We start from the raw sequence: 14,613 nt of genomic DNA, 5'->3' as shown, positions 1-14,613 counted from the left end.
CCCCCCCCCCCCGAAATTGGTAACCTAGTTCATGAACGGCCCTTTACCTGTAGTTCGATCCAACTAGGTGGCTGGGTCCTGGTCCCATTTCTGTATGTTCGGCTCAGTCTTTTATCACAATATGGTGCATATCCTGGAGGTCCTGTTTGGATGAATGCTCGCAAATAATTTAGAAATTTCTCAGAGGGAGCGAAACATCCTACGCAGAGAGAAAGGAGGATCCATCCTCTTGCGTGGGAGGCTTTGGTAGGATTGTTAATTAACTGCTTGACGATCTGACAATAAATCTCATTTTTGAGTTCTGGTCGAAGGATTCCATGACCGATAATGAAATGCAGCTTCTCTAAATTGGATCGACGAGTGTTTAACCAATTCTGGTAATCTTGGTCCACGAATTCATCTTCAATGATGCCTGATGAAGATTTGAAAATTAGTATTATTGTTGGTGATATAATATGTATATATTATCAAAAGAAAAATGAGATAATGTTTTAGGGGGGATCCACGAACTATTTAAGACGTTTTTCTGCCCCCCCCCCCCCCCCAATGTTAACCAAAATAAAATATACCGTAAGATTTTCTCTAAGATTTGCGTAAGATTTGCCCCGGCAACAATGCAAACTAGCATTATTTAGTCGATAATTTATCAAAAGTTAAATTTACTTAAATGCAAACTGAATTCATGAAATAAAGTAAGAATATCCTCATATTTTTGTTCAAAAAATAATCATTTTAGTTTGAAAATTCTAAAAATTTGTTAAAAAGTCTTTCCTTTTGATTGAAAAATTCAACCGAATTTTTTAAATTTTATAATTTTGTTTGAAAGTTCAACTATTTTGGTAAAACTTTAATGTTTCTTGATTGAAAACGCAACTTTTTTGGTAAAAATTAATTTATTGTTTTAGTTGAGAATTTAACTCTTCTATTGCCAATTCGTCTTTTTAAATTTAATTTGCATGTCTTTTATTCGTAATTCAGATTTTTTCATACAAATATCATCTTTTAGATTTTTCACTAAGAATTCAGAATTTTTTAAATTAATTTTTTAAACTGGAATTTTAACTATCCCATGTAGAAACTGCCCCATTTTCCCCATTTCAATTAGGGTAGTTTTCAGAATCTCACAAGAATAACTCGAGGGTTCTCTTAAATTTTTTCTCCCTTTGGTCAGGCCCTAATCTTGTGTTTGAGCTAGCTTTAGTACTAGTTCCTGACAAAGATATTATATCTTTGTTCCTGATTAGGATAAAAGAACAAAAACAATCCCAGTTAGGCACTGGCCGGGCCTTAGTCAGCTTTTCTTCAATAAAAATTGAAATTTTTAAAAACTAAAGTCGGAGATGTTATGAAATATTATAATCGACGTCTGCGGACTCTTTTTTGAGAGATGATAACAAAAAATTGTATTGTGCTACATGAAAACTTTATGCATGTGCACTATTTTGAGGTTAGGATCGGTTCTCAACTGACTGCCATTCCGATAATGTAGGTCTTCGTCGTACCGATGCTGTCGGTAGCCACTTAGAAATTATATCTGAAATAAATATTTCTAATTGTCTACAAACAAGCTTAGTTCCGGGACATAAGTTACTATGTTTTTTGCTTGTCCAAAATTTGTGGCCAAAAATATTGTGTAGTTTGGAAGTAAAGCTGGGAAGAATTCTAACACACATAACCTCAAAATACACACACATGAATCAAATTTCGCAAAATTAAACTTTTTTAAATTATTCCACAAACGAAAAGTTTGGGAACGTCTTTTAGCATGTCCGCTGTCATTCCCCAGATTTTTAAGAAGAAATCTTTATTGTAGGAAAAAAGCTGAGGGAACCCAACACTAGTAAAATCTATAATTTTCTAAGTATCGCATGCCCGTATTAAGACTTATTTTTAATTAAAATTACACCACCTAAACTTTCATTTAATAAAGTTTAAGTAGTAGTTTTGTTAAATTTTATTTATTAAACATACTAAATGGGGTGTGCGAATATAACAAAAAATTTAAGTTATAAATTTTTCACCTGTGACAATAACTATTTTGTTTAAAATAAAGAAAAAATTGTTTTTAATACGTGAAATGTAAATGAAATAGTTAAATTTGTAATATGTATGTGAAAGCTAGTGGAAAATAATGAAAATAATCATTTGTCATAGTACCTCTAGAATTATTGATCAGAAATTGGTTTGTATAAAAATATTTTAATTTACTTTGTTGTTGAAAAATAGTTTGTCATATTCTAGATAGAGCCCCAATAAAACAGCGTAACAGAAATAGTCTGGCCCTCCCTATTTTTTTTTATCAGCTTCAGATCCGAAATAGGAAAAAATAGCCGGGACCCTTCCAAATCCCAATCGCAGTTTCACAATGGGATTCTATTTTTGGTTGAAAATTGGGGTATTTTGGTGAATACTGGTCTTTTTTGGTAGAAATGTAATCTCTTTTGTTAAAGATTAATTTTTTGTTTGAAAATTTAAAAATTTTTTAAAAAAGTCTTCCCTTTTGTTTAAGAATTCAACTGCTTTGTTCAAAATTTGTTTTTGGGTTAAAAATTGAATGTTTTTTTGCAAGAATGTCATATTTTTTAGTTAAAAATGCAACTTCGTAGAAAAAAATTTACATGTTTTCTTTGAGGAATTAATTTTGTTCTAAATTCATCATTTTGGGTTAAATTTCTGGTTTAAAATTTATTTATTTTGTTTCCTTGTAGTTGAGAATTCAAATACATTTTTAGAAATTTGTATTTTGGTTTGAACGGTCAACTATTTCGGTAAAACATTAACCTTTCTTGGTTAAAAGTGTAACCTTTTTGATTAAAATTAATTAATTGTTTTTGATGAGAATTCAACTCTTCCATTGCCAGAGCGTCTTTTTAAATTTAATATAACTGTCTTTTATTCGTTATTCAGATTCTTTTTATTCAAAATCATCCTTTTGATTTTTCGCTAAGAACTCAGACTTTTTTAATAAAAATGTCATATTTTATTGTTAAAAATACTTCTTCATAGATGAAAATTTACATGTTTTGTTTGAGAATTCAACTATTCTGTTCAAAATTCGTCTTTTTTTGTTTAATTCTTAGTTAAAACTTAATTTTTCAACTTAAATTAAACTACTTCATTCTTGGCAACATTTTTTTCAGTTAAAAATTAAATGTTTTTAAATTTATTTTTTTGTTTGAAAATTCAACTATTTGGGTAAAAATTTTATCTCTTTTTGTTAAAAATGTAAATTTTTTGGTGAATACTGTTTTTTTCATTGAGAATTTAACTCTTTCGTCGCTAAATTGAATTTTTCTGTTCGAGGATTAAACTCTTTGATGAGAATTCACCTTCTTTGGTTAAATTAAACTGCCTCTTATTAACACTTTAAGTCTTTCTCGGTTCAAATATCAACAAATATACTTTTGCTAATAATTAAGATTTTTTGTTAAAAATAATTTTTTTGTAACTGAAAATAATTTTTTCGGTGGAAGATTCAACTTTGCAGTCGAAAATTGTACTATTTTCGTAAAAATTCTTTTGCTTTAATTGAAAATTAATTTATTTATTGCGAAAATTGAGCTAAGCATTTTGCATTAATAATTAGTTTTTTTTCAGATCAAAATTCGACTTCTTTATTGAGATTCCTTCTTTTGATTTTGAATCTTCAATAATATTGAAAATTTGTCTCTATGGGTTGAAAGTTTTGCTGCTGAGTTTAAAATTAACTCTTTTGTTGAAAATGCGTATTTTATGGTAAAAATATTTTTCTATCTTAACTGAAAAACTTTCTTGATAGAAAATTTGTTTTTTCGGCAAACAAAAAAAATCCACAATTTTAATGAAAATTTTTTTAATTCTTTGCTGAAATATTTTTTTAAATTAAAAATCCATCTGTTTGCTTGAAACATTTATCTGCTTTTGTTAAAACTGGTTTTGTTAAATCAAAATCCTTTTTATTAAGCAGCTTTGTTAAATATCCATGCGTTTGGTTGAAAATTAATTTTTTTATGCTGAAAATACAAAAATTTTATTGAAATTACATATTTTTGGCTTAAACATTCAACTCTTTTGCAGAAAATTGATTTTTTTGGTTGGAAAATTCAAGAATTTGGTTTTAACTTTTTTTCTCGACTGAGAAATCCTTCTTGATAGAAAATTAATTATTTTGTTGAAAATTCGAATTTATGGATTTAAAACTCAACTGTTTTATAGATTTTTTGTTGTTGCCTAAAAAATCTTTCTTGCTTGAAACTTTAACTATTTGTTTAAAAATACACCTATTTAGATAACATTTTATTTATTTATAAAAGAGTGTACATCCCTATTTTTGGTTGAAATTTTGTTCCCTCCATTAAAATTTTCTTTAAACAATACCCGAGTCATTTTAATCCTCTTAAATCTATCTGATATACACAATTATTTGAAAAAATAAAAATTAATAAAATAAGAACATCACCTCTTTTAATTTCTTCCTGGAACCTGTCTTTTCTTTTCAGAGTCATCCGTACAATATGCTGTGATTTCTCTTGATTAATCATATTTTCATAATCCTTTGTTCGTGTGAATTTTCTTGAAAGTGTTTCAGATACTGTGGCCATTACTGGAGTATTGATGGGGGCTTCTATGGGGTTTTGGTGTTCCGGAATATCCCCCATAAATCGAAGAATTGTGATCCAGAGTGCTTGGGCACACTTTGTGAAATTTTATCAATTTTATTATTTTTTATGATTTGCAGCAACGCGAGAAACATGTATATTAAAGTAAGGGAAAATTAAGGGGACAAAATTAAGAAAAGTGAGAGGTAATTAAGGACCAGAGGTGGGCAAAGGTAAAGGCAGGGAAGAGGTGGAGAAGAGAGGAGGCCAAAGGATGGTAAAGGCAGTAGGGGAAATGGTGAGAGTAGAGGGAGGGTAAGCCTGATAATTGAGGGTAATGAGAGAGGAGGTAGTGGGAATAAGGGGAGATTATTAGACATGAGGGAAGGGGAAGTAGTGGGAGTGAGTAAAAATGATTAGAAATAAGAAAAGAGAAAGTTGTGGGAGTAAGGGGAAACAATGAAAGATGAGTGGAAGGAAAGTATGATAACTGGGGGAAATGAGGGGACGTGAAAAAGCGGGAGCTGAGAGAAATGACTAGAGGTATGGGAAGTGAAAGTATGATATATGGGGGACATGAGAGGAGGGGGATTAGTGGGATTGAGAGGAAATGAGGAAGCAGAAAAAGAGGAAGTAAAGGAAAATAAGGGGATGAGAAATATACGAAGTAATGGGAAATAACAAAAAGGAAAGTAGGGGAAAAGAACAGAAATTATGGAAGGAGAAGTAGGAAAATTAAGCGGATATAAGAATATGAAAATTTGGGAAACTTAGGGGAAATAAGGGGAGGAAAGTAGGTCGAGCATGGAAAAATAAGGCGATGGGAATCAGGCGAACGAGAGAAAGGTAAATCAGGTAAGGAGAAGTAGTGAAAGCGAGGGGATGAAAAGAAGGGAAAATGAGGGAAGGGGAAGTAGTAGAAGTGAGGTCATGGAAAGTAGTGGAAATAAGATAAGTGGAATTAGGAGAAATTATGAGAAAACTGAAGAGGAAAAGGGGAAGTAGTAGAAGTGAGGTCATGGAAAGTAGTGGAAATAAGATAAGTGGAATTAGGAGAAATTATGAGAAAAGAGAAGAGGAAAAGTAGAGTAAATGATTGGAAATTAGGGTAGGGGTAGTATGATAATAATTGGGGAAAATGTGGGAAGAGGGAAGTATAGAAAGGGAAGTAGGAATAATGAGGGATAGTATAAGGAGTGATGGTCAATTACGGGAGGAGACATGAAGAGGGGAAGTGAGGGGAAAGAAGGAGAATGTTCTGAAGAGGGGAAATTTGTGTGAGGGAAAGTAAAGAAAGTTAGGGGAGGGGCTTTAACTAATTTCTAAAATTGAAGATGTAAAAAATTTTAATTCATAAATTCTTGTCTAGATAATTATATTTACCAGTTGATCTGATGGATGCGGCAAATCCAAAAGCGAATGAGTCAACGGTTTCCTTGAATATTGAGGGGGAACATTATTAATGAAATACATTACAGCAAATTTATGGAAATCGTAGATAGAAAGATCCTCATCAATGTCTTCCTCATCAGGTATTTCAAGGAAATCTGATTTTCCGTCACCTATATGGTCCTTTTGAGCCAAATCCTGGGTTTAAATATTTATTGTTTTTTTTAAATTATCTTAGAATAATTATTTATCAATTATTACTATGATAAAATACTATTTATGCATTCCCCTTGCGAGGACATTAATTAAGAACATTAATTATTTATAATAACTTAGTTTTCAATATCATGATTAAAAAATCTTATAATTTTTAAACCTTCTTTGGAAATGTTTATTTTATAATGCAGCAAGTGTGATTTTATTAATTTTGAAACTTTGCAATTAGAAAGAATTTACAAATTTTATGGGTTAATAAAAAGCGCAATTAAGAGCGCAATTCAAAAACAGTTTAATCTTTTGGCTCAGAATAAATGCATAACATTTAAAAATTAAGAAAATTATTTCTCATTTTCAATTTTTAATTTTCAACGTAATTCTTTTTAATTGTACTATTTTTAGTTTGGATTGCTTTTAAATTCGACGCACCAAAGTAATTTTATTTTTCAGTTTTAATATTTCCCCTTTAAAACTGCTTTAATTTTGAACGGTTTTTCAGAATAATTTAATTTTGGAAGTTTATAATTGAAAATATTTGGATTTTAAAAGTTGAAAATATAGGTGAATTTCTTTTTTGATTTATAAAAATGTAGTGTGATGAATTTTAATGTTAAATAACAATTTTCTTAAAGTAATAACAATTTAAAATTTTATAATTTTAAAAGCTTTTCCTTTGCAGCATTACATTTAGATTCCACTGTCAAATTGTTAAATTTAAATAAATTCGAATATAAAGTCATTTAAAATTTAAAGTTTTTAATTTTTAATTATTCAATTTCTAGCATTCTATTACAGCCAGTAATATTATAATTCCTTTAAATTTAAAATTCTCCAATTTACAAAATCCGAATCTCAAAATATTAAATTTTTATCGCTTTCGAATTTTCCTGGTTTCAAAATTTTAAGCTGAAATCATTTAACATCGATATTTTTCAATTAAAAATAACATTGTTAAACTTTTGAAGTCTCGAATTTAGAAAAGATACTATTTCAAATCCTGTCTAAAAAAATTGTACCATTTGCAAAAATGTAGTCAATTTTTTAATTACAGGAGCTTCTGATCAAATATTTTTTTTTATTTTAAATGATCCAATTTTGAATAACTTAATTTAGAAATGAGATAAGCTCAATTCCTTTGAATTCCATTTAGAAATATTGATCTTTTTAAAAATGTTACCTAATCTAAAATAGTTTGCACAAGCGGAAAATTAATAATTTTTAACGTTTTAAGTTTGAATTTCTTCATTTTTAAAGCCACAGATGTTAAATTGTATAATTTTTAAGGTTTTTAGAATCATTAGATTTTCAAGGTTTACAATTTTAGATTCTTTAAATTTAAAGCAATGTGTAGGCTTTTTAAAATAATTTTTCCATAATTATTCAAAATTTAAGGATAAATAATAATTTCCCATAAACAAGAAAAAATCTTCCTTATCCCGGATTTGCAACAAGAACGCCACTATTATATTGTTTTTAATTTTTCAGTCACAGCGAGGCAATAACCAATTTATTTTTAAAGAAATATTTTTTAAAACACTAATTGTTATTTATAATAATATTCTCGAAATATATTCGCAGTTTTTTGTAGAATTTTTCCCTTTTTTCAACTTTTCATCAGAGTAAGGTAATAATTCATTAAAATTATTTGCAGCAATGCTATTTAGATGCGTCTTTTTCTGAAATTTTCCGCTATTTCTTAAATTGTCACTTAGAGTGAGATAATAATTAATTTAATTTGAAAAACGTAATTTTAAGATCAATTTATTACTATTTCGACTAATATTATCTTTAAATAATCCGAGAAATTGGCGGTTTTTTCTGAAATATTCAAGTTTTTGTCCACTGTTCACTCAGAGGAAGAAAAGTTAATAAAATTATTAAAAAATAATTGTTTCGACAATCTGGTATTGCTTATAACTATCTTCTCTAAGCTAATTGCTATAAAATTTCCGTTTTTCAAATTTTAAGGTTTGCTTTGACTCTTTAGTCATTAAAAAATAATGCATCTCCTTCTTTCTGAATATATTTTTCTGAAAAAAAAAACAATCATTTGAAATTTTCTTTAAATTTTGTATATGGATCATACTCAATGTTAATTTTTATTGAAGTAGTTATTGAGAGCATTTTTGTTTAAATTGTTATTATTATTTATTATTTGTTCCCGACTAAAAAGTAAAAAAGTAGAAATTTTCAGAAAAACCTGAAAGTATTTTAACATTCAAGAGATAATACATACTCTAATAATCTAAAAAAAATAGGTGTTGATTATAATAAATTGTTCCATTAAGTATTTCTATTAGATTTAATTGACTGCTGCCACGATCTATATGAAAACTTAGCAAGTAGTAGAGAATTGAAAATAGTATCAACTTTCAGCATCACTGTAAAAGAAGATAGTAACAAACAATTAAAATATGTTTAAATAATTTAGATTTGATAAATTACATTGTTTTTCACCTAGCTCTAAGTGAAAAATGGACAAAAATGTGAAAAATTCAGAGAAATTGCAACTTTTTAAACATTTTTCAAAGAGAATGTTATTAAAGATAATAATAAATTGTTTAAACAATTATCTTTGCTAACTTGAATTAATAATTACATCACGACGATTTAAAAGTAGATAAAAAGTAGACAATTTTAGAAAAAACTGCCACTTTCTAACATTATTCTAAGATAATATTTTTATGAATAATAATAATAATAAATTGTTTGAAAATTTATTCCTGTTAGATTGAATTGATGATTGGTTTTATCTAGATGAAAAGTTAAAAATAATTTACAAGATTCAGAAAAAACTAAGACTTTCTAACTTAATTTTAAAAGAAAATCGATAGAAGCAATAAATTGTTTAAACAATTTAATTAAATACCGCAAACCCCAATTTTTTTCTAATAGTATTTTTATGGGAACAGATAAACAAGTATACTTGTGGGCTTGAGATTTGAAAAATAATTATTCGTTTTTATTCTATAGCTATTTTTGAAGAGATGCGTGTTAAACGTCATGGGAATGGCGGATCAAAATAGAAATAAAAAAAGTAGATTACCCTAATCAGTAGACTTATAGAGTTCGCACAATTTTGTTTGATAATTTAGAATTGTATAAATTAATTCGCTCAAACAGAATTTTTCTTTTTCTATTCAAGTCTGAAATTTTCAAGAACTGGTCGTATAAAAATTCAAACTGTTCGTAAAAAATTTCTAAATTTTTCCATACATTTAAAAAAAACGATTCAATATTTGATTTGTTTCTCATGTCCGTGTCCTTTTTTACGGACTAATCCTTTCTGTATTTGGTTGGTGCAACCAATTTTGTTTTTATATTTATACAAAAATCGCTTTCCAAGAATAAAAATTTGTGGGGAGGTAGGGCCACACGGCTTTGATTAGTGTGGCGGTAGTGGGGATATTGAAAAGGAGTCTTTAACGTAATTGCGAACCGCTGCATATAAGGAAGACGCGAATAGAGAGACAGAGAGAGAGAGAGAAGCTATAGACTATTGTCGATCTTTTTTTTTCTTCAATTTATTCCCGCCCCAAAAGAAGTTTCACTTGAAAAAAAAACAATATATGAATTTGGATGAAATAATACTTACCGCATACATATCGGCAGGTAAATCCTTCGAAATTAAAGCTTTTGGCTCATTTTCAAGAAATTCGAAAATCCTATCAATATTAGTTTCGGATTCCTTTGGTAGAGCCTCGGTTTCTTTTATCTCGTTCTCAGCAACGAACCGCGTCAGTTCCAGCATGCGCTCACCCAAGTTTGCCGCGGCGACTTCCTTATACTTTCTGTTCCCCTGCTTCTTCAGCATTTTCTCCTCCGCTTTTCGAATGCTTTGAATTTCTTGAATTCTTCTTTCCTTCCACTAAATTGGATTTTTTTAGTTTCATGGTCAATTTTTTATAATTTCAAGGTGGATTTTTTACGTGGCATTAGGCTCGTTAATATTTATTATTGTTTTGCAATTAATTCTTTAAAAGATTTTTTTTTAAATTACAACCGACGTGCATCCATTAATGTATTTTTCTCATAAAATTTTATGTTTCTAAATTTGGTAAATTTTGCCACAGATAGGGGCCAAAAGTTAAATTAATTTTTTTTAAATAATTAGTTGATAAGAAATTATTATACTTTAAACAAAAGAAATGGATTTTATGTTAATTATATTATGTTTCAGCCCCTATTCGCGGTTGAAATGCAGTATGATACTGACTTTCAAATTTACCAAATTTACCAATAAACATAAATTTTTTGGAAAATGTACATTATAATGGAATGTAGGCCAATTAAATTATAAAAGCGTAATGTTTAAAGCAGGACTGATTCATACTGCCTTATTTACGAGTACGACGAGTCAGTCCGGGACAAAATTTAAAAAAGCTAATTTTTATTTGCAAAACAAAAAAATCATCTTTATAGTATTAAAATTATCATTTTAAACAATCTAATGTTTAGTTTATATTTTATGCTTTAATATAATTTTTAGGGAGCGTTCATTAATTAAGTAAGGTTTTGGGGGGAAGAGTCCGGAAAATGTTATGAATCCTTATTGAGGGGGGCGGGGGGGGGGGGGGGGGGGGGGAGTCAAAGCTTTTTTTAATAAGTTACCTTTGTGTAATTATTTTTTAAATAAACTAACTGAAACCTTTATTGGCTGTTGAAATTACTTTTCATATATTTTATACTTTTTCATGACATCTCGTGAAAGACCTATTATTATTATTATCATTATTATTCTCATCAATCCTTTAAAATCCAAAGAGTTCTTTTGAAATTTTTGTTTGTGACTTCAGATTTTGTAAATTATGTAAAAATTTCTTCAAATACTTTAAATTCCATACATGTCTCATAAAATGCTGCAAATCGTTTGAAAATCCCTTATAATCCTTGAAAATCCATGAAAATCTCTTAAAATCTTAAAAATTCGGTTAAAATCCATGCAATATTTTGCAATTAATTCAAATATTTTAAATCCGTGGGAATCCCTTAAATTTTATTTAAAACAATTAAAACACTCGAAATTTCTGAAAATCCTTTACAATATTTAGAAATCCTTTGAAATTCCGATAAATCTTTTGAAATCCCATTAAAATCTCTTGACATCCTTCAAAATTCGTTTAAATACTTCAGTATCTCTTGAAATCAATTGAAATCCTTTAAAATCACAAGAAATTTTTTATCAGTTTTGTTTGCGCCTTAAAATTGTCTAAATCGAGTAAAAATCCTTTGAGTGTTATAATATATCTTTTGAAATCCTTCAAATCGCTTTAAATCTTCAAAATCCTATAAAAATCCCTTTTAAATATTAAATATCCGTGGAAATCTCTTAAACCATTTTTAATTTCATGGAATCAGTTAAACGCTTTGAATACCCTTAAACTCCTTGAAATCCTTCGAAATCTTTGCAAATATTTTGAAATCCCCTTAAATCCTTAAAAATTTTGCAAATCCCATCACATTCCCACGACATCCTTCAGAACCTATTAAAATAATACAGTATCTCTTAGAATCCTTCTAAAATCTAGTGACTATTTTTGAAATATCTCAAGATCTCTGAAAATCCGTTTAAATATTTTCAAATTTAATAAATCTTTGGAAAACTTTGTAAATTCCTTACAATTTTTTAATATTCTGAGAATTCTCTAAAATCCTTTAAATTGCATATATTTATATCTTTTGAAATCGCTTGTAATCTTTAAAATCCCTTAAAAATCCCTTAGAATCCTTGAAAATCCTTGGATATCTTACAAATCTCTGCAAAAAAGGTTAAAATGCTTGAAATTCAATATTTTTAAATATTACAAGATTCTCTAAAATTCGTTGAGAAAAATTTCACTTTCGAATCATTTAAATCTCTTAAAATTGTTGACATCCCATGAAATCATTGAAATCCCTTCAAAAACGTTAGAAATCATAAAAATTCTCTGAATACTCTCAAATAATTTTGAAATCCCTGGTAATCCATTTAGATCTTCAAAATTCCATTAAAAGCCTCTGACATTCTTTAAAATTTGCTAAAATACTTCCGTAATAAAACTTTAAATCATGCAAATATCCCTTGAAATCCTTTGAGTTACATTTACGTGGTATGTTTCATAAGCAGTAGGACGGATTTTTTATAGCCCAAACAGAGCAATCGAGGGTGTTTTTATAGGCAGGATGGGTGGTGGAGTATGTCAGAAATCAAATGCAGGCTCGAGAAATCGCATCCAAAGATATGCGGCGTAAATATCACGCGAGAGGTGACCCTTTTTGCAGCCTTGCATCACGCTCTCAAAGTTCCATAAGTAGTAGAACTGACTATACAGTCCAGGCGGAAGAATAGAGTGATTAACGGGCAGGATGGGTTGTGGAGGATGTCAAGAATTAAATGCATGCTCGAACAGTCGCCTGCGAGAATTTGCGGAGTAAATATGGCGCAAGAAGTAAACCGTTTTTCTAGGCTTCCGTCACACTTTGAAAGTTTTATAATGGGCCGTTCAAAAATACGTAATGCCTTTAGGAGGTGGGGGTGTCACCTCGAGCTTTATACCAATGTTAAATTACATACACTTACTATAGAAAAAACATTGGGGGGGGGGGGGGGTTAAGCATCAGGAAAAAGCGTTGCGTTTTTTTGTCGGCCCCTCAGTAGTAGCATTGACTCTTGATATTCCAGACGGAGCAATACAGGCATCTTAGGATTTGCGGAGTAATTATCGCGCGAGAAGTATACACTTTTTGTAGGCTTCCGTCTTGCTCTCCAAGTTCCATAAGTAGTAGGACTGACTATATAGTCCAGACAGAACAATAGAGTGATTAACGGACAGTATGGGTTGTGGAGGATGTCAAGAATTAAATGCATGCTCGAACAGTCGCCTGCGAGGATTTGCGGAGTAAATATAGCGCGAGAAGTAAACCCTTTTTGTAGGCTTCTGTCACACTTTGAAAGTTTTATAAGGGGCCGTTCAAAACTACGTAATGCCTTTAGGAGGTGGAGAGTGTCACCTCGAGCTTTATACCAATGTTAAATTACATCCACTTGCTATAGAAAAAGCATTAAGAGGGGGGGGGGTAAACATCAGGAAAAAGCGTTGCGTTTTTTTGTCGGCCCCTCAGTAGTAGCATTGACTCTCGATATCCCAGACGGAGCAATACAGGCATCCGAGGATTTGCGGAGTAATTATCGCGCGAGAAGTATACACTTTTTGTTGGATTCCGTCTTGCTCTCAAAGTTCCATAATTATTAGGACTGACTCTTTATAGTCCAAAAGGTGCAATAGTGTGATTTACGGGCAGAGTGGGTGGTGGGAAATATCAAGAACGAAATTCATGCTCAAACAGTCGCCTGCGACAATTTGCGGAGCAAATATCGCGCGAGAAGTATACTCTTTTTGTAGGACTCCATCACGCTCATAAAGTTCCATAAGTAGTAAGACTAAACCTTTGAAATATACGCTAATATTTTTTAATATTTTCAAAGATTGAAATGTCTTAAAATCTTCTAAAATCCCTTGAAATTCTTTAAAATCCTTAGTAATTTGCGGGAGTCGTTTTTAATGTCTTACAACATCTCAAAATTCCATCGAAATTCTGTATCTCTTAAAATATCGTAAACGCTCGTCAGATCTGATTGATATCCTTGAAATGCCTTAAAATCTTGTAAAATTTTTTGAAAAATTGAGATTCTCTCTGATTGCACTGGACACTTTCATCAAATTTCTAAAATCTTTTTAAAACATTTGAAGTCTGTGAAAATAATTTTACATAAACTTTATTATTATTATTATTCCTTCGTATAATTTATTTACAGTAAAAATAGTTGGAAGAGAAGCTCTTAAATGTGAAAAATGATCCTTACGCAATTATTGGAGTTTCCTTAAAAAACTATGCTTCTAAACTTTAAATAATATTTCGAGACATAATTCAAGGTTTTAATTAAATTATATAAAAAGATTCATACCTGCGATTTTTCTTTGCTGTATTTTCGGACGAGATAACCTCGACAATGTGCCTGAAAATTATTTTTTTTTATAATACTCGTTTTAACAAACCGATATTAATACTTGCACGTCTAATGAATAACTGAGCAATGTCGAGACATAGAAATTTGTATTCGCATAAATTAAAAATACTATCGCTATCATTATATTATGTGATAAATTTGGTGAAAGGCTCGTAATATTTTGCATTTCCTGTTCATTTAGATCACTTTCTCCTAATATACCTGATGTAAAGCAAATACTGTTTAAGCTTCTATAATTTGTTAAACATTTATTGAATGAATGACTTTTCAATTAATTTGAAATTGAATATTATTTAATGGGATTCATGTTTCAATTTATCAGTTAGAATGGCTATTGCAGTCATATATCAATGTCAAATATAATAATATATTAAAATTAAAAATCTTGTAAGAAACCCGGACAGTGTTTTTTAAATAATAATA

General features: G+C 29.6%; 1 protein-coding gene across 2 annotated transcripts in view; it reads right to left on the bottom strand.

Annotated features, from left to right (window-relative positions):
- Positions 1 to 14,613, bottom strand: part of LOC117167518 (myosin-VIIa-like) — a 33,931-nt gene that overhangs the window by 12,316 nt on the left and 7,002 nt on the right. For both annotated transcript variants that reach the window (XM_033352518.1, XM_033352519.1), the window contains 5 exons: positions 14,128 to 14,178; positions 9,778 to 10,050; positions 5,961 to 6,164; positions 4,439 to 4,673; positions 48 to 412 (listed from right to left, as the gene is read on the bottom strand). In XM_033352518.1, coding sequence (XP_033208409.1) covers positions 48 to 412; positions 4,439 to 4,673; positions 5,961 to 6,164; positions 9,778 to 10,050; positions 14,128 to 14,178 — 1,128 coding nt within the window. The remainder of the gene's footprint in view (positions 1 to 47; positions 413 to 4,438; positions 4,674 to 5,960; positions 6,165 to 9,777; positions 10,051 to 14,127; positions 14,179 to 14,613) is intronic.

This window comes from Belonocnema kinseyi, chromosome 2 (assembly GCF_010883055.1).
Source record: "Belonocnema kinseyi isolate 2016_QV_RU_SX_M_011 chromosome 2, B_treatae_v1, whole genome shotgun sequence".
NCBI classification, from domain to species: Eukaryota; Metazoa; Arthropoda; class Insecta; order Hymenoptera; family Cynipidae; genus Belonocnema; species Belonocnema kinseyi.
This window is presented reverse-complemented; position numbering and strand designations above follow the sequence as displayed.